Source organism: Lactuca sativa, chromosome 5 (assembly GCF_002870075.4).
Source record: "Lactuca sativa cultivar Salinas chromosome 5, Lsat_Salinas_v11, whole genome shotgun sequence".
In the NCBI taxonomy this organism is placed as follows: Eukaryota; Viridiplantae; Streptophyta; class Magnoliopsida; order Asterales; family Asteraceae; genus Lactuca; species Lactuca sativa.
This window is the reverse complement of record NC_056627.2, coordinates 356,054,868-356,075,588: the sequence shown is the minus strand read 5'-3', so window position 1 is coordinate 356,075,588 and position 20,721 is coordinate 356,054,868. Positions and strand designations below refer to the sequence as shown.

The window sequence follows — 20,721 nt, the reverse complement described above, 5'->3', positions numbered from 1 at the left end:
GCTTGCTTCATAGGAGTCAAACCAAAGGCCTCTTACGAAAACGGTTGATGTCTTAGGGGCTGTTTGATAGTTACTGACTGACTGAATAAGATCTAACTAAGTCAAAGCCTGACTAGGTTGAAAGTCTGACTGAATCTACATCTGACTGGAACTATATTGTTTGATTATACGTCTGACTGGTAAAAATAACAATTTTACCCTTCTATTTTATTTTTCTGTTTTATTTACTGTGAGATAAATTTTTTTTGTTAAGTAACATTTCATTTTCTATTGTAATACAATTCTAAAAAAAGAAAAAAAAAACAAAACATAAAGTACAATGCTATTTATTTGTTTAAAAAAGAACAAAAAAACCTAAAAAAATACATTGCCATCTAATGTAGGTTTTAAAAAGAAACTAACCAAAAAAGTAAAGTACATTGCTATGTAGTGCATGTATGAAAAAAAAATACATTGCATCTTTAAGAGCATTTTTCACCAATGACTTTGCAAAAAACTAAAATACATCGTAATTCCATTTTAACTTCTTTTTTTGTCATATTTCATACTTGCATCACAATTCCATCTTTAACAGTCTTTTTCACCCTTCTCTTGCACCATCAAAACCTATTATGATAAAAAAAATGTTATGTGACAGGTTTTATAATAAAAAATACATGCAATTTATGATTACATCAAAGTATAGCCATGAGATATACTCATAGGGCCACAAAACAATTCAGTACATTGTATGAAAAGGTCCTAAAAGTTTGATCAACTTGGATGCCTTATATAGAACTATATGACACCAAAATGCGATGAATCTAATGTTATGTTAAATTAAATGAAGCAATTGTGACTTCACATATCTTGATATTGAAACTTTTATAAGCAAACTATGCAAATAATCATTCATTTTCATCAAATTCTTGTTTTGGCTTCATACTTGAATCTAGTTGAAATTATCAATTTTTCTGATTTGTGCTCACCAACCCCAAAACCCCAAGAGTTTCATCAATAACAAACGATAATATGAAAAATATCCAACTGAAATCATAAAACAACAAACTAATAATCGAGCACAAAAAAACTCAATCAAAACTAAAAGCAGCAAAGAATGCTATTTACCTGAATCGAGAGGGGAAGTATCAGAGAAGAGAGAACGAGAAAGGGTATGAAGCTTGATCGGCGCTGGAGACAGGCGGATGTCAGCGTTGGCGAGAGGCGGAGGCCGACGGATCTGCTTCAGATGGTGGCTTCGGAGTGGTGATAGGGAGGAACTGCGTCAAGAAGCTTGTGTGGAAGAACGAAGGGAGAACAATAGACGAAGAGATGCGTTCTTTTTATCAGGGCACATCGGTCTTTTTTCTGGGTCAGCTACTTTTAAAACATGGACCGGGTAAGTAGATGGGTCGGTAAATGCTGACCGAATCAGCCCATTTTCGTCTTTTATCAAACAGGCTGACCGGACCCGGTCAGCTCAATACCAAACAAGGCCTTAACCTAGCTACCATGCTTCATGCAATGTTGCTAACTGTATGGGTATATAATGTTCTATTAGAATAAAATTCTGAAAGAGCATCATTCTAACAAATAATATTCTGACAGAATAAAATCGGTAAAAAAATGAAATTGAATTAATTAAAAAATTCATATTTTTTTTTAAATTAGGAGAATTAATCATCCCTAAAAATCCGAAAATTTCCTTTTATAAATGTAGTTAATTGTCCAAAATATCATTTTGCTTAAAATTGTGTGATTATATGCTACATGTTACCCCATTGTAATATTATCCCTCAAATCATGTTCATTGATTAATTTCATCCATTGGTCCAGATTTGTGCATTCTGGCACACAATACTTAGTAAAAATAAAATAACCTAAGCTTATATATATATATATATATATATATATATATATATATATATATATATATATATATATATATATATATATATATTAAAAGAAATGTAAGATTTAAAAAATATGGACCAAAATCGTAAAAAATAATTTAACATGGGGCTAAAATTGTAAATAAGTAACCCAAGTTCATAAAAACAATTAGAAGTTGGGGTAAACTTGTAAAAAAGGAAAAGGTAAGGCTAAATTCAGTAGCTTTTGGAACAAATTTGTGAAGGAAGGTTGTTTTTTTTAATTCATTTTTTTATCATATCGTATTAATAAAACTTAGTTATCCTCGTAAAACAAATAAGAAGACAAACGGACAACAAGTTGAAAATGGTTACAATTTAAAGTTTTAGAACTTTAGGGGGTAAAATCAGGATAAATTAAAGTACAAAACCGAAATTTGAAATACTTGGAACATCTAGCCGAGGAGAGAGAACCACTCTCAAAACCGCAGACTCAGCGTGCTGTTAGTTGTGGTCTACATGGCGAACCACATGTGCTACCACAACCCACACCTACACCCTATAGCTTTACGAAAATGGTTGATGTTTTAGCTTGGTTACTATGGTTCATGCAACGTTGCTAATTGTATGGGTATATAATGTGAATCAGATAAATCATCTGATTAAAAGGTGGGATGCAAGAAATAGCAATGCCCTTTTGTTAATTCTTTTCTTCTTATTACAGAAGTTGTAGTTTATAAGTCTACCAAACAAAAGCAACGTCAACAAAATATAAATAGATTTTCACTGCTTAACATGATAAAAAAAAAATTTAAAAGTGCTTCGCTATAACTGGATAGATTTTTCAAGCATTAAAAAAAATTTGAAGGTACAATGTTGTAAAACAAAAATTGTTATCCTCTACTACTTTGTCTCTGGCAATGCAGATTTGTCATTTCCATTATCTTTAACTGAAACATCATCTTCATCCTCATCCTCATCATCATCTTCCTCACCAACATCCATGGCAGAAGATCCCTTCTTCACATAATCCACCTTAAAATCATAATCACCATCCATGGACTCATCTTCATCCACAGCAGCAGACTTTTTCGCTTTCTCCTTTCTCTTCTTCTTTTCTGCTTTCTTTACTTTCTTGTTTTGTTGGCTACCTGTCTTCTTCACTTCACTTTCCTCTGCATCTTCTGCCATGGCTTCTAATGCATTTTCTTTTTCAGTGGTTACTTCTGATTCTTTCTCATCCTGTAAAAGCCAAAAAAAATCCATACAGAATCAAGAACAAGATCTAGCTAGTTAGCAACAGAGATGTTCTTAACGAGGGCAAATTCGTAAAAAAACTAATTACAAACCTCAAGCATGGATTCATCAAAAGCAAGAGGGTCACTTGGTGGAATCTCAACAGGATTGAATTCAATTACAGATTTAAGGCTGCCAATATATGAGGATTCAGTGCCATAAACTTCATCCACATTGAACTCCTTACTTAATTCTGATACAATCTTTGCTTCCATACCCTCCTCTCCTTCATTCCTTGTTGGAGGCATCGTGTAGTATTGGATTTTACCTATACAAAAAAATATGAAAAAAAAAAACATACTTCAGTTGCTTGCGTTCTTTTTCTCATTTATTATTTCTCATTTTACAAACCTTCATTCCAATCATGCAATACGATTCTTGCAGCAGCATTGATGTCCATAACACCACCCTTTTTGAGCTTACCCCTCACAGTAGCAACCTTGGAAAGAAAGTCATCAACAGAATCGAAAGCAGGAATCTTATATAAAGTTACCAACATTTCTGCTGGACATAACTTTAGAATTTCCTTCACTGCAATCAACAAATAAAAGCATATTTCATAAACATAAACACATCACATGTATGGAAAAGATATTTTCTTGGATAAATTTGAATTACCTGGAGAAACAGGATCATCTAGTTTCTCAATTTTCATGCAATTCCGAAGAGCTACAGCAGCAGCATTCTCCCCAGATTTAATCATCACAACACCAGGGCAATCCAACAATTTGATATTCTTGTCTAATTGAACTTCTTGCATTGTTCTTGTTAGACCTGGTGTAGCACCAACATTGGCAACATGGCATCTTTTCAAGCTATTAATTAGACTGCTCTTTCCTACATTAGGCAACCCAACTACACCCACAGTAATCGATTTTTTAATCTGCATCAACACGTAAGCCATCAGTCAAAAACTTATAAGTTAACACCACAAGAGAAAAAAACAAGATAAAAAGGTCAAAATGTCTACATCATGGCTTCTTGAGTAATTCTTGAGTAGCTTTATAAGAGTTTCTGCTCCTAGACAATCACTTGTTTGTAAAAGATTAGTCGTCTTTTTTGCAGCCTTTGAGGATTTCCATCCAAGATTAGATTTCTGCTGTTGAGTGCTACACTTAAAAGCAACTGCTGGCAACTCCTCTCTGAGATACTTAAGCCACTTTTCAGCAGCTTCACGGGGAACAAGATCTAATATCCAAGTTCCAATAGTATATTTGGTTCATCAAAACTGGAAAACAAATAAGAAAATGCATCTTCAAAGGGTATGAAGATCTACCTATTTTGTTGAGAAGCAATACAAGATGTTTTTCAGGGCCAGCTTTCAAGACCATCTTTTCCATATCATTACATCGGGTACCAATGGGATCACGAGCATCAAGCACTTGCAAAATGACATCTGATGCTTCAATAACTTTAGCCAACTCCTTGTAAAACGACCTCTCTGAATTGTCCATGAAAATCCAAAAACGTTTAGAAAGTTGATAACAGAACCAGATTTGCAGTGGAGTAAGAAAAGATAGGTAAAAAGCTCAAAAAGATCATGTACGATCACATACCCCGAGTTGCTGTTGAATTGTTAGCAGCTTTTCTCTCACCAGATTCCTGTTCTTTAGCAGAAACCTGCTCAGCCAGGTTGGTGATATCATCACCATCATCCTCCAGTAGACCCAATTTCCTCTTTTTAGCCTGAAGTGAAAACATGTAGTGTCATTTCAAACCAAAGCTTTGTAGCATAGAAAGCATTTCTTAGAAATAAAATGATCAGTGCCCATGATAACAAGGAAGCAATTAATATCTATGACCACAAAAACACTCTCAAAGATTGTTGATGTGACACATGTGAGTTGCATTAGGTAAAGAATCTAAGAACTTATATGAATCCTAACAACCCTTTTCATACTGCAACCTACAACAACTCCAGCATATAAGAGAAGATATTGGTTTTTAAAGTGGATTATACAAATTAACCATAGCGGTATATAGTTTGCTCCACCCCAGTTTTGCTGCTGCTAATATCAGATTAATTATTCGAACATAATAATCACATATGACAACAACTGTGCCAAATTCACACGATGGCCTCATCCCTCAAGTAACACCCACTGTTTAATAAGTACTACAAAGGAACACTGTTTAAACCTCTTATCGGGATGCATATGAATCTAGCATTGGAAGGTATAGGTGTTTAACATGAACAATGAAAAATGTGCTCATTTGGGACTAGAACCAACGGGCTGCATCCAAATAAACACATCAAAACCCTAACTAAGGGAAGAAACAAATTACCCTCTCTTTACGAGCAGCTTTTTTCTGCTCAATTTCCTCAAGCGCCTTAGTACGACGAGCCTCGAGAGCCTTAAGCTCTTGTTCCTTGAAAGGCCAATCGTTAGGGATACCCGGATCCTTCTCAACCTTAGGCCTTTTGTTCAATCCAAGCTTCTTCGCCTCTTTGGCCTTCTTTTTATGGTGCTCTTTCACCTTCTTTATTACCTTGTGCTTCTGTTTCAATGTTACTCTCTTGCTCTTACTCTCTGTAAACACATAGAAAAACAACAGACATGAATACATCGACTAAATTTAAGCATAAAGGATACACGAACACGCACACATGTACAGAAATTGCGCAAAAGTAAGGTTCCAAATGAGTGTGAATAGCATTTACTTTTGCTTCTCTTCGGCATGGTTGATTAGTTGTTTGATGTTGATTTGGAGGTTGAAGGAGGAGAGGGGCTTATGACAGAAAGATTAGGGTTTTTGAAGGAGGCGCCGAATTCATATAAACTCCTTCCCTCCTCATGAAAACAGTAGATATTTTAGCTATTTGTATCAAAATTATTTATGACTTTCTGTTAGGTTAAAAAATATATAAAAGTTCACAATTTTTAAGATTCGTCAAAATAACCATATATTTTACAGTGGAATTGGTACAAAATTATAAACCACGCTTCCAAATTCTTACTTATGTTTGGTGTTGAGTTTTATAAATGATTATTGATTTATTGATTAAAAAAATAAAAAATAAAAACCAATAAATTAAAATAAAAAAATACAAACTCAAAAGCATTTTTAGAATGGTGTTTGGAAAAACATAAAAAATTATTCTATCAAAATGAATCTTCACAAAAGCAAAATGTTCGGGATAGGAGTGGATGACTTGCGAGTATTTTGAAGTGTGAATCCATTTCTTTTTCTTTCAATTATCTTAGGCTTCTTATTGGAGCAAATATGAGGCTTGTAAGAAATTGGAATGTGATTGTTGAGAAATTTAAAGCTAAGTTGAAAAATTGGAAAGCTACTATTCTCTCGTTTGATAAAAGACTTACTCTTGTTAATTCGGTACTCAATAGTCTTCCACTTTATTATTTTTGGTTGTTTTGGGCTCCTAAAAGGATCATTCTTTTTTTTATTGTATTAAAAGAAGAATTCTTTAGAGAGGGGGATCAGTGAAAAATAAATTTTGTTCAGTGTCCCGGAATAGAGTTACAAAACCAAAATCAAAGGATGGGTTGGGTGTTGGTTGCTTAAACGCCTCCTTTCTCCGGAGTGGTTGTGGATGGTAAAAACATAGCGTAATGAGCTATGGTTAAAGTGTATTAAGGCAGTACATAATTTTTCTCTTGTGGATGGCAAGCCGTGGGCCAAAAAGTCGATTTCAAGTGTTCGACTTAATATTTATTATATTAATTTTGATTTAGTTGATCTTGATGTCTCTCTTGAAAAACTTTTTGTAAGGGTGGTGGGGGTAAGTGACAAAACCTTCTTTTGGAATGATATTTGGTGTGGTCCGTGCCTCTTAAAAGATAAATTTCCCAATATATATGATTTGAACTCTAATAAAAAATTGTTTTATTTCAGAAAGGGTTTCTTTAGGGGCTGATTCCAGCTTTTGTTTGGAATGGGACTGATGCAGACAAATTATAGCGGGTAGGAAGAGTAGGCAATTAATGGAGTTATCAAATTTAATTGCTAATTTTCAATTCTCAGATGGTGCAGATCGATGGAAGTGGATTAAAGATCAGGGGTGTTTTCGATAAAGTCTTTAAGATTTGTTATTAGCGATTTAGATCCTAATGGAGATACTTTGGAGTTCCATTAGGTTAGATGGATTCCTCTAAAAGTGAAATGTTTTGTTTGGAGGCTTCTTTTAGATAGAATTCCTATTGTGGTTAATTTTTCCAAATGTAGGATTCCAGTTAACTCTTCTTCTTGTTATTTCTGCAATGGTACTGATGAATCTGCTAACCATTTCTTCTTTTTGTGCGAGTACGCTAATGCAACAGCCCAAATATCCAATAAAATTTTTCATTTTTAATTATCCAAATCATTTTCATAAGATATAAAATTCCAATCACATTTGTTTTCAAAATTCATAACATCAAATAAATTTTTCATAATATCAGAGTGTCTCAAATAAAACGCCAGAGAGTGCATGCCGTGTCATCACGCCAAGCTCTTGCCCTTAGACCCTGAAGTACCTGTAATAACCAACAAACTGTAAGTTAATGCTTAGTGAGTTCCCCAAAACATACCCCACATAATCCACATAATCACATAATCCAAGTCAATCACGTAAGCCATGCATATAACATATAGGGATGTCGTAGGCTCCCCCCCAAGGTCTTACACATATATGACATGGGCTCCCCCATGGTCTTTATTTGGAAAGCCATGGGCTCCCCCATATGGTCTGATATCCAAGTGCCATATGTCACACCCACAAACCAGGATGGTGGAAACGTCCGGGGTGGATGACTTTCATGTATTGTATCATAACATAATGCATAATAGTGACCAAAGCAAACACAACCATCATAAATATAATTGAAAAGGTTACATTGTTGTAAGAGTTAGATGTTTAAAAATCAATCTCGTTATGATGATAAAAATATTTGTCCACCGCCTTAGCGTCTCATCCTCAAAAGCTTGTTGGTACCTGTTTTAGTGATTCCCTGAGAATACAAGTGGTTTGAAAAAATGTCAACAATTAAGTTGGTGCGTTCATAAGAATTTGTATGAAGAGTTTAAAGCCTTTCTTTGTAAAAAAGATAGTGTTCGTTCCGGAAAATCCAATATTTTCCTTAAATATGAGTTGCAGTCTTAGAACCTTAAGACCGAAATGTACAAGTATTTTCCATATTTAAAATAGTAATATGCAGTTTTAATTTATATAAAACCGTTTGAATGAATGTTTCCCCGTAAAATAAATGTATCGTTGTTTCACCATGTGAGTTATTATAATCATGCTATAACATAGATGGCCTGTTGCGACGTTCTTCAGGCGTCGAAATCTTATGTCATTTGTCACCCGAGACCTATCAGTCTAACTGTAGCTAACAGTTAGGGTGCGGGATTATCAGTCTCATATAAATCTATACACAAGTATCATGCTCTCTTATGAGAGACTTTGGTTATAAACATGACTTTTGCAGGTACTCTGGTAGGTACAGTGAAGATTTTGTCTCACAAAATTTGATTTAACGAGTTTACGTTTGTTTGAAATGAAAACATTTGCATGTGTAATTATCACTTTTTCATGATAATAAAATAGTATGAAATTATTATATATGTATTTTATATAATTATACACTTTGCTCAACATGTTACAAAAGTGTTATTGATTCATAAACTATACTTATGTAGTTTATTATAGAAATTGGTCTTCGTACCTGTATATACATATATACATATATATAGGGTTTAGTATACTTAGATATTCATAAATAACAAGTATTTTACATCTATCACAAGTAAGTGGGTTTTTAGTATGAAAATGTCTATTTTTTTCTAGTTTTTGAGTTTTAACGTCACAAACGGCAAATAGTGAAAATATAGTTACGTAAAACTTATTTTTACCGCTCTGTGATTTTTAGGTCAAGTTACCTTTATATGTTTTAAACAACATATTTTTGGTCAAAACCCGCAAAAATGGTGTCATAACCTAGTTATGACCATTTTTGCTAGAAAAACCCATTTTTTTGCATAAAATGATAGAATTTTAGAGTTCTCTTTTTTAAAACAAAAACCTTGGTATTTTTGACTAGTTTCAAGACATATATCCAAAATAGCATATTTTGGTTTAGATCTCACAAAAATAGTGTAATAACTTTGTTATAACCATTTTTGCTGGATTATCCATGTTGTGTTCATAAAAACCCTAGTTTTTTATGGGTTTGAGTTTGTGACTTTTTTTTAGAACATCTAGCATGATTATACTTGTTTTTTCATAGATTTGTATTTTAAACAAATTCTTGCATATAAAAGTTCATAAAGCTTGATAGTAACTTCATTTCATGTATTTAGCACTTTTACACAACATATAAGCAATTATTTATAACAACTTGTATATTATATTTGTTTAGTAGTATTTTACTTGTATTTTCCCCCAAAAAACTTAGAAAACTTGAAAATGTAGGGATATGAACTCACCTTATGGGTGTTTGCTTGATGAAAGAAAGGTTGTAGGTGGAAGATCCAAGTCAATAACACTTGAAGTACATCTTGAAGAATACTATGAAGATTTGAAGATTATATGAATAGTATGAAATGTGTGAGAATGAATTGAAACTAGTATAGAAGTGTGTAGAATCACTAGGAGATGAAGAAATGACTTACCAAAACTTCAATAACACTTGGAAGAACTTAGGGCTTGAAGATTGAAGCTTAACTTGGAGAAGAAGAATGAAAGATGATGAAAATGGTGGATGAAGAAAGGCTCTCGACCTAAGTATGAGGAGAGAGGGAAAAGGGGGTAGGTAGGGTGGGAATGCATGGGTAAGAGTGGGGGATGGGACTTGTTGGGGAGAAGGGGACCAAGTTGTCATTTTTGGGTCCTTAACCCCCTAAAGTCAAACTAGCCCCTTTTTATAAAAAAAAAGGTAGTCATTTTTATAAAATGTGGGGTTTTTATAAAAATGATATGTTTTTAGATAAAAACATGGTATAAAGTGTGTATAAATATTTAATTTGAATTATATAAAAAGAATATAAATTATTATAACAAACATTGTTATTAAATAATAATACGCTACATGAATAGTTTAGTCATATTTTCAAGTTTGTTTCGTTGAACTTTGGTGTTTAGACGGGTATAGACTTCATTGCATTTGGTGAAGAATTCACCAAAAAGTTGTGGTTGTAGCCTTTGTTATGAATTTGCCATGTAGTGTTAGGTTTATGAATTCCAATACATTTGTGTTATGAATATTATTTATTTCCAAATAATATATAGCAGAATTATCGAGTTGTTACGTACTAACCCTAATTAGGGTTTAAATTTTATAATTGGCAATCCAAAGGGATACTTTGTATTAAAATTCTAAGTTTGTACATTAAGAAAACATAGCGATTATGCAAGAATCTTAATACTAGTCGTGTTGACTTGTTGACTTTGTTTGACTTTGGTTGACCCAATATTGATAGTTGTCACACCATGGGCTCCCCCATGGTCTTTACCTGTAATGTCATGGGCTCCCCCACATGGTTTGATATCCAAGCACCATGGCTCCCTCCATGGTCTTTACCTGGAATGTCATGGGCTCCCTCACATAGTCTGATATCCAAGTGTCATGGGCTCCCCCCATGGTCTTTCATGCAAATATTACAAAGACAACTAGCATACCACATAACACATAACCAACTAGTATATCACATATCACTAAATCAACTAGTGTACCACATATCACAAAATGGGCCGGCCTTGGTGCCTTTGATCCATTGGTATGGTGAGGAGACTCACCTCTTAATAAATGTTGAACTGGTAAGAACAAATCTCAACTCACAGCTCCAAACTCAACCGCCTACAATCACCATGCGACTAACTTCAACAAAACCCCGAATTAACAAAGATACCCTTAAAGTTAACCATCGTCAAAGTCAAAGTCATCAGTCAAGGTCAACCGTCCATGTTGACCCAACTCGTCGAGTGCACCTACCGACTTACCGAGTTCCTTCAGTTCTCAGAAAACCTGGAAAAAACCTAGTCAACTCACCGAGTTATCGCAGCAACTCGTCGAGTTCAAACAATGTCCAGAAGATCGGGGAAACCCCGGGCCAACTCGCCGAGTTGGAAAGGTACTCGTCATTATACTTATTAATGAGAGAATTAATGTTCTATCTTACCCGTTCGGCTAACGACCCTCCACCAATTAAGGAAGCGGTGGGTGAGAGTGGACACCCATTTAACCGCCATTTTATAAGCAGTTTCCTTATACCCCCTTATAGATCGACTTCATGAATGACGCCTACTAACGGTAAGACTGACTCGTCTTATATATATATATATATATATATATATATATATATATATATATATATATATATATATATATATATATATATATATATATATATACACTAGCCGTTTACCCGCGCAAAGCGGCGGCGGCGAATAACTTCATTCGACAATTAGTTTGTTTCAACGATTACTTTATTCGGAAAACATGTTATATTTCAAGGAACACAAAACATATACATTATGTTATTAATCGATTTTGCGGCAACGAGTAGTTTCTTTTGGAAATTAGTTTCCTTTCGCCAATTAGTTTCTTTTGGCTATTATATTCGTTTCACCGATTAGTTTCTATACGGAAACATGTCATCATCTAAAGAACATGAAATGCATCGGAACTCGATTGCATTCCACAAAGGTCGGACACATTGTTCTGGTATGTTTCTGGTTATCCCGAATTGCAACGCCATTATAAAGTTCTTAGGGTTTTTATGAACAGGCGAATATTAGTTTCATTTTGGAAAATACTTTCCAAGCGTTAATTAGTTTCTTTTTTTTCAAATAATTTTCTTTTGACATTTCGTTTTTTAAAGCGTGTCATATTTTTTCTCTAGATTTGTCCCTTAACGATATTTTTTTAAAAAAGTCAAATATTATTTTGCATTTAATTTATGTAACAATAATATAAACTGTTTATATTAAAAAAGTTGCTCATTTATTTTGTAAAATTAATGACTAAGGAACAATGAAGTTGGGAAAATTGACAAACTGTAGACATAAAGTACTTATCCAACAAATACAATATTACAATAAACTTTTACATAGCAGAGTAAGACCATCCAGATTGATAGGTTATAAAGTCGGATTTACATAAGATGAAACTTGTAAGGCAATAGTACCTCCAAAGTCTGAACCACCAATCATGTAATTCCAAGAATCTCAAACCCGAATCAAGCAACAAAAGCCATAAAGATGATTGGATTCAAACCAAAAAGCTCCAAGGAATAAAGTATAAAACATTATATAGACCATCAAAATACCAAAGTAAAGGGAACTATATAGAAAATTAGCAAGATAAACAGGATTACCTGAAGCTTGAGAATATCCTCCTATACTCCATTGGGTGATTGGATCCTCCACATAATCAACTGTCAGAGAGAAACAACAAATGGAAACATTTTTGTGAAACCGGGAGCAGCCGGTAGAATTCATTTTCCTGTAACTACAAAAACTATCTTTATAATTTGAACAATAAACAAAAATATATGATAAAACCGTAACAAATTAACACAAACATGAAAAGAAAGAAAAATTGAGATCTCGACCATATCTTGTTAAAAAAAATTACATTAACCATGGATAATTAAAAAACGAAATTAAACATAATAAAACATGAAATTAAAGGTAATCACAAAAATACCCGAATTAAACTTCTTTGTTTCAAGCATTGAAATCGTCTAGGCTATAGGGTTTTCAATTCGCTTCCTTCGTCTGAATTTGTTTCACGGGCACAAAAATCAACTCTAACATCATATTATTGCGCTAAATGAATTCCAAAGTAACTCCTTTTTTCCTTTGTAAGGAAAATGTTGCTTAAGATAGAGACCATAAATTGAAACATAAATCTAAAACTTATACTAATTTGTAAATTATACCATTTACCTGATTTATATAATGTAGCATCAATATCCAATAATGAATTTTCCTGATCACCCACGTTTATAAAAGGTTAAACAAAGAAAAACACAAAAAATTCAAATAATGAATTTTCCTTTTTTATCAAATGCTAATTTCTTACGATTTTTTTCACACGCCACTACAAGTCCAACAAGTTTTATCTCATTAAGAACCATGATTGTAATTTAGATAGAGAAAGTGAAACTGACCGGATCCTCAGAAGAAGGCTTCTTCTCCAACCACTGCTTTCATGACATGGACATCTTTACCAATGGCATAGTTTGCATATAGTTGTGAACATACAATACAAGGGTAAAAATGTGTCATTCATTTTACGCTTTGTGAGGCACGAAGAGAAATTAAACTAACATAAATAAAAAGATACCCATTAGAAAGATGTTCTAGTGAACCGAAAAGAAAAACATCAAATGTTATGATTAAATTATGCAACAAAATGCCACCTTAGTTTATGCAACATATGTATAAGATCGGTTGATATAAGCACACTTTTTACAATTTCTGCTTTGACTACATTGTTGTTTTAGTCTAGTAACTCTTAATTTTAGCAACCACATGCGTTCTTCTTAGTCTATACAACAAAGTTGCAAGTTTCCTGGTAGGAGGTGGACCTGATTCATTATATATTTCATTAGGAATAGGAAATTATAAATACAAAACCTTTTAGGCTTACAACATCACCTTAACCACTTTTGAGTTGTTTCATTCTAACCCACAATCACATTTAGTTTCTTATTTTTCTCACATTTTATTACCTTCTGTGATGATAAACTTTCAGATTCTGTTTTCACTAACTCAAGTTTCTCCAGAGTTGCTTCATGGAGCTTTGTAGTTCATTTTTAGTGTGTCAATCTCTCTTGCCTTTGGATCTGCAAGCAAATAAGTCTGAAATATAAAAACAAACTGAGATAATTTCCCAAATTTCTAGCTTGAATCTAGAAAAATACCGGGAAAAAGAAACTAATTATCGTTGATTTCCCACAGTTGTAGCTTGAATCTTCAGAAATACATGAAAAAAAAACAAACATATCTTTACTTTCCCAAAGTTGTACCTTGAAACTCGAAGATGTGAGGCAGGAGGGTCAACTATCGATATACACAGTAAGTTAGATAGAGGAACAAAAAAAGCTATGGTGAGTACCTTATAGAGATGGGTTCCATCACCAAAGAAATCGAACATCGACGAAGAGTTGTGGGATTTCTATGGCGGTGCTGGTTACTGGTTAGTGGCGGGGGTGAGGGTCGTTGCAACATATTATTAAGAAAAACCCAAAATAGGACAACACAAATCAAGAAACCTGTGGGTTGGAAGGGTAAACCTGAGTTGCTTACGGAAATCGTTGCCAGATGGGTTGGGGTCGTTGTAGCATTGAGAAAAACGAGGTGGTTGATTTCGGTGGCAACAATGCTAGAGAGAGAGAGAGAGAGAGAGAGAGAGAGAGAGAGAGAGAGAGAGAGAGAGTCTAGCGGCATTAGGGTTTCTTTATTTCAAAAGGCATGAAGAAGTGGGAGAGAACGAAGGGACTCAGAAGATGGAGGAATCCAATGGACAAAGGAATTTAATATTATGTGCCTTACTGCCTTTAATTTATTTATGATGTTTATATTCAGCTTAGATATAGGAAAAGTTCAGCACGTATGTTGAAATGTTAATGCAGATTTATAAGGAATCAAGTGAGTTAGTCAACTGGAAGGTAAAGATAAGAGGGAAAGATAAAGGAATCGGGTCAAAGATCTTTTATGTATCGCATTAGCTACTTGTATACGTTGTTTGTACGATTTAACCTAATTGGGTTAATTCAAATAATTATTAATATTTTATTGGTAGGTACTTGTACTATCAGCTTAATGGTTTGGACGTTTTAAAAAAATAATATTATTATATTCAATCTATTTATAGAAACAGTGAGATTTCTTTTATAAGATAGTAAATATATATATATATATATATATATATATATATATATATATATATATATATATATTAATCTTTTAATATTATAATAATATAAGGGTTGTATTTTAAACTTTTAAAATACTAGGGTTTTAGAATTTACTATTTCAAAATTAAACTTTTAATTAAATTTTAAATTCCAAAACTTAAAGGGTGCAATTTGAAACTTTTCAAAATTACTAGATCAAATTTTAAATAATTAATTAATCACATAATTTGTCATTATCTTAAAATTTGACCAAATCCATCTATTTTGATAAGGAAATCAGATTACCATTCAACAAATTCAATTTATCGTGATAAAAACGAATTATGCTAATTATACTAATCCAAAATAGATCAAAAAATCTAAAAATAAGCTAACAGACGAGTGAACTCGTCGAGTCAAGGAGTGGACTCGTCGAGTTCATCATAGAACTCGTCGAGTTCATCATAGAACTCGTCGGGTTTGTCAAACAGAAAATGATTTTTGTTTTGCATTCGATTTGGACAGATCAATATTGCATTAAAAATATAACAGAAAAACATCCTAGGCTCTGATACCACTGATGGAATTGGAGCATAACAACAATCCTATGTGATCATGCAACCCTAATTACTTTGGATCCAAGTTTTTCTATAGTTATACATGCAAATAGAAATTCCAAAGCAACAACCCTAATACTAGCATACAATTTTCTAGATATATATGAAAATTAGGGTTAGAATGTTACCTTGCTTGTTATCTCGTAATAACAAGAATTCCACAGATGGTATTGACTCTTGAAAGATCTAGTGCCTCAAGTTTTGCACCTCTAATCGAGTCACAAACACCAATAGCAAAGGACGAGTGAAATATAGGGTAGGACACTATGAAAATTGGTTAAGGTTTCTCTTAGAATGCTTAGGTAGAAAATCACATGCCAGTGGTGTCTTTATATAGTTGAGGTTGCTAGGGTTTTCAGGTGGAAACCCTTAGGCCTTAAGCAGTCCATGGACCTCCTTCCTAGAAGCCTTGGACGAAATTTTATAGGGCCTCCTATAGATTTCGTCCACTCCCTTCTAAAGGAGTCCATCAGCCAAACTCTGCAACTATCATTGATTTGCAAAACCAATCATTATACTTTCAATCAATTCCTTTAATCCTAAAATCAATACCAAATTAATTTCTGATTAAATACTAATTGAATAATATGATTTCTAATTAATATATTATTCTTATAATATATTAATAATTCATTTATTAACCTCTTTCTCCAAAAGTCATCCCGTCAAGTTGCTATGGTGAAGGCAACCCAAAAGGACCATGCTACTATCAAATCAAGTACATACCAATTATAATTATGGGTTTAGACACCTAATCCAACATTTATGACATAAGCAACATAACACATAATCGGCCCACGTTGCAGTCTCTCTCCATGAATCACCAACTCTCCCCCACTTGGGGTCCGAACCCATACTAAATGCTACTCACAGTTGATTATTGGCCCATTAGGGCTCAACCAATCCATAACCACAATGACCTTATTCCCATGCAACGAAATGGGAACCAAATCCACCAAATACTGCTCACCGAACAACTGAAGAGTACACCCCAGATGAACCCTCACAACCTAAACAGTCTTATCGTTAGCAATCTCCTCATCAAGAGGACAAAGTGGCGGAGCCAGGTTCAAAGTAAAAGGGGTATCCCAAACCGATGGGTTCGGTTTCTCGGTTTTCCAAAATTGGTTTCGGGTTTAAACCCAACCCCATTCAAAAATTTAACTTGTTAAGAATTGAGAAGCTTGTATTGCTTATATAACAAATGTATATGAGCTATGTTTCATGTTATGGCCGATGTGGGACGATTTTAGAATTTTAAAAAACAAGTTGAAAAAATGATAAAAAAAAATTACACCCATGTAACGGCCAATATTCAAAATAGAGACCTCAAACTTAAAAGTTTAACACTTTACCACTTGGACAACTCATTACTTGTGTTTAATTTTCACAACATCATAATATAATAGGTATAATATGTATAAAGGTATATAAAAAGAGCTGCAAAAATAAATGTTTGCCACAAGATTTGAATTTGCGACCTCTAGAAACATCCCCTAACGCCTTAACCATCTAAACCAACTACAACTTTTGTTGTTATCTCGCTAAACATATTACTATTATGTATATATACACTACATAAAATGAAATTTTTCTAAAAAAATTATAGTACCGAATTTTTTTAGGGGTATCCCGGTATACCCCGGGATCTATTATGGATCCGCCCATGTTCTCCAGCTCCCCCGGAGCCCTGGAAACCTCTTGCTCAGCGCAAGCGATACAAAACGATCGGGTAGCCCCCGAATCAAACAATACCAAAGCAGAAATACCGTTCACACGGAACGATACTAAAATAAAACATATAAACATAAGCAAACAATTCAATATTAATAAAGAGAGAAGGATAAGATACATACCATTCACTACATCGAGAGTTGCATGTACCTACTCTGTCATCAGTTGGAAACCCTGCTCTTCGCCACAAGCACGTCTGCCTGACCCTAGCGGCCGTCAGTAATCTGGAGAGTTGCAGGAGCGGGTGCTGATGTTGGTACTGCTGCTGCTAAACTCGGACAATATGCCTTCTTATGGCCCCTCTGATTGGAATGAAAGCAAATCAGATCAGATACCAGAGTGGTGGTGGTGGTAGCAGTACAATCCCTGCTTATACGACTAGTTTGACCGCACTTGAAGCAGCCAGAACCACCCACCATGCATGCCCCCTTGTGCATCTTGTCACACTTGCCATAGTGGCTACAACCCCGATGGCCTCTCGGTATAGAATCAGATACCTTGGGCCTTTTGCCCAAACCCTCACCACTCGAAACATACTCATGCTTACTCTTATTCTCCAACTCTAGGTCAATCTCCCTATCCCTAACTCGAGCTATCATATCCTACAACGTCTTACAACTGGATCAGCTCAAAAATTGCCAAATGTCACTCCTCAACATCTCATGATACCAGACCTTCTTCATCTCCTCTTCTGCCACATACTGCGGAACCAGAAGCCCCTTCTCCCTTAACATGGCAGTGATCTCAGCCACCATCTCAGTAGTCTGACGGAGATCCTGAAACTCCCACGCCAACTGTTGTACCTTGATCACTGGTGCGAACTCAAATCGGAACCTAGTCGAGAAGTCATACCATGACATCACATCAACAACATCATCACCCAAAACACGCCCTACCTCCTCCCACCAGTCTCATGCCCTGTCCTTCAAAAGGTATGAAGCTAGTCTGACCTTGTCCCACTTGGGACAACGAATGGTGCAGAAGGCATTAGCAACATCTGCTAACCACCTCCTGCTCGCTATTGGGTCCCTCGCCATGTGATAATCCGAAGCTCCACATGCCCGGAACTCCCTGAAGGTTAAAAAGCATGTCCCAATCAAGTCTACCATCTCAGCGCGAAAGGCACTCAACCTCTCATCTAGAATCTCCAGTATACCCTCCTTGACGGTGCCAAAGATCACATGAGGTTGCTCAAGAATATTACATGTAATATCAGATGAGATGAACTCCCCCGTCTGGTCATTAAGCTGCCTGGCTCCGGAACCTAAGCCCGAACCCTCACCGGCACCAGAACTGCCAATAGGTCTGCCTCTCAATGTCACCATACTGAAAATGGACCAAATAAACCATCATAACACACATAAAATCTATAAATCGAGAGAACCACGACTCCACAAGTTCCCTGGTGTTATCACAACCCTCCTTGAATCGAGTACGGGTCCTCTTCTTTCAGTAGTACGGGCCCATACTACCTTCCACATCTACCCATACTTTCCTCAAGGATTTCCTTGACTCCATCATGTCACTCTATGATTATACAATTATCCCTCTTATATAAGGCTCCTAACACTAGATCTCATCCTAGGTCTTCCTAAGGAAAACTCCACTCCACTCTCCACCATCAGCTGCAGAAGGAACTCCCGCTAACTTCATCTAACTAGCTCATGAATACCAGTACATATTAATAAAACCAGATAATTCTTCGAATGAAAGGTCTCACACTACAATGGTTGGACTCAAACAAGAGCTGCGCAATAGAGTTAAAACCTAAACTTGTAAATTTATTTAGTTATCAGAATATGTAACTTAGATATTGGTTTACTAGTTATATGGAGCTAGCTAGAATTCCTTAAAGCACAAAGCAAGTAGCATTCGAGCATCGAGTAATCAAAACCAAGCATAGTCTAATCAAGCCTTCTTATTAAGGGTTGATCAATACTAGCAGGCAAGTCTACAAGCTTATATAATAGGCATACAAAGGCATCTCTCCTATCATTTTATCATGCAAAAACTGAGCAAATCATTAGCCCTAACTAGCATGCGATTTACAGATTCACAGATCAAAGCATATTAGATAACATGTATGAGTATTTTGGGAAAACTTACTTCAGCTCGACAAATTGCATGCACCACACCCTTTCTTATTTTAGAAAAACCCTTTTCTTACATTATAATTCTTTTTGAAAATCTTTACCAAATCCTCAGTTTGAGTTCAGACACACCCGAGAGTGTGCCCAAATCCCTCAAGCTAAGGATCTGATACCAACTTAAAGCATTCCAAAAATATGATCCATCAATTTTAATTTTTAAATTTGAATAAGACAATATTCCAAAAACATTGTTCATACAACCCAAAAAATAAGTATACCACACATCATGAAAATCAGAGTGTGTCCCAAAAACATAATACATGTGGTGTGTGCGATGCAGTCAACCCGAGCTCTTCCTCTTGAAATCGGAAGTACCGGAAACATAAACTAAAAACCGTAAGCACAAAGCTTAGTGAGTTCCCCCAAAATACCACATACCATACATACAAATAAACAAATAATGGGCCTTTCCCTATCATCGCGCCCGCTAGGCATCGGACCCCACCCGACATCGGGCCTCGCCTAACATTGAGCCCCGCTCGGTAAATAGATTGGGCCCCACCCAACATACATATAACATATATCAAGTAAACACATACACATGCAATAATCACAAAGATACATATCATACAAAGTGGGCATCATACAAATTAGTTTTAGATTAACCGGTAGCGCTGATGCTCAACAAGTGGTATCATAGCCAGTGGCGAGGGTTCTATTCTCTCAGGGAGCAATTTCTGAGGGGGTGGATTGTTGGGGGTCAGAAATGGCATCGACCAAGTCCTCGCACGATGGCCTAGAGTGCCACAATAGAATGCCTGGTCCTAGAGGGTTGAATGCGCTATATGGGTAAGGTTGCGCCTTTTCTAACACCGATTGGTTTTAGATCAACCGGAAGCGCTGATGCTCAACAATAACATAAACATGGGGCCGACATTGGTGCATTTGACGCGCTAAACCCAATAGGGAAACTCACCTCGTAATGCTGAGAGAATTGAATAATCCCTAGCTGCTGGTCCTACAACTCCTCGAGCTATCAGATGATAATAAAAACCAATTAACATTTGGGATCTAAATCATAACAAAAATCTCTACTTGTGGTAAAAAGAAACGTGGCCCAAACCTAAATCCCAACATTGAAATGCCACCTGATTGAGTATGCTTGGCGTACTCAGCTTGTACGCTAAGCGTACTGGCTCGAAGGCTTTTATGATGCACGTACAGGCTTGTACGCCCAACCAGGCACGACCCAATAGGGGGGGGGGGCAGGCTGGGTAATGGCCCAGGGCC

At 35.3% G+C, this 20,721-nt stretch overlaps 1 protein-coding gene and 2 long non-coding RNA genes across 10 annotated transcripts; all 3 read right to left on the bottom strand.

Moving 5' to 3' along the window:
• Positions 1-2,611: 2,611 nt before the first annotated feature.
• Positions 2,612-5,968, bottom strand: LOC111901567 (guanine nucleotide-binding protein-like NSN1). Its single transcript, XM_023897435.3, has 9 exons — positions 5,809-5,968; positions 5,433-5,677; positions 4,703-4,832; positions 4,423-4,587; positions 4,117-4,334; positions 3,765-4,029; positions 3,498-3,677; positions 3,200-3,414; positions 2,612-3,092 (listed from the first exon to the last, which is right to left on the bottom strand). The coding sequence occupies exons 1-9, from the start codon at positions 5,825-5,827 to the stop codon at positions 2,754-2,756; spliced, it is 1,776 nt and encodes a 591-aa protein (XP_023753203.1). The 5' UTR covers positions 5,828-5,968; the 3' UTR covers positions 2,612-2,753.
• A 1,513-nt stretch (positions 5,969-7,481) lies between these two features.
• Positions 7,482-9,945, bottom strand: LOC111901573 (uncharacterized). Its single transcript, XR_002853542.3, has 3 exons — positions 9,759-9,945; positions 9,573-9,654; positions 7,482-8,095 (listed from the first exon to the last, which is right to left on the bottom strand). It is a non-coding gene; the product is annotated as an uncharacterized LOC111901573 (long non-coding RNA).
• A 2,179-nt stretch (positions 9,946-12,124) lies between these two features.
• Positions 12,125-14,774, bottom strand: LOC111901568 (uncharacterized). Of its 8 annotated transcripts, none has more exons than XR_006183840.2 (4): positions 14,210-14,703; positions 14,016-14,065; positions 13,824-13,937; positions 12,125-13,679 (listed from the first exon to the last, which is right to left on the bottom strand). It is a non-coding gene; the product is annotated as an uncharacterized LOC111901568 (long non-coding RNA). The 8 variants fall into 8 exon arrangements; XR_006183838.2 differs by having other exon boundaries at positions 12,125-12,368; positions 12,462-13,937; positions 14,210-14,694; XR_006183839.2 differs by having other exon boundaries at positions 12,125-13,414; positions 13,512-13,937; positions 14,210-14,694.
• Positions 14,775-20,721: the final 5,947 nt, after the last annotated feature.

Excerpts from the sequence above, each read along its gene's own strand:
- LOC111901567 (XM_023897435.3), bottom strand. Across the intron at positions 4,833-5,432 it reads AAGCTGCTCGTAAAGAGAGG|GCTAAAAAGAGGAAATTGGG; the intron begins GTAATTTGTTTC and ends TTTTCACTTCAG. Across the intron at positions 3,093-3,199 it reads TTGATGAATCCATGCTTGAG|GATGAGAAAGAATCAGAAGT; the intron begins GTTTGTAATTAG and ends TGGCTTTTACAG.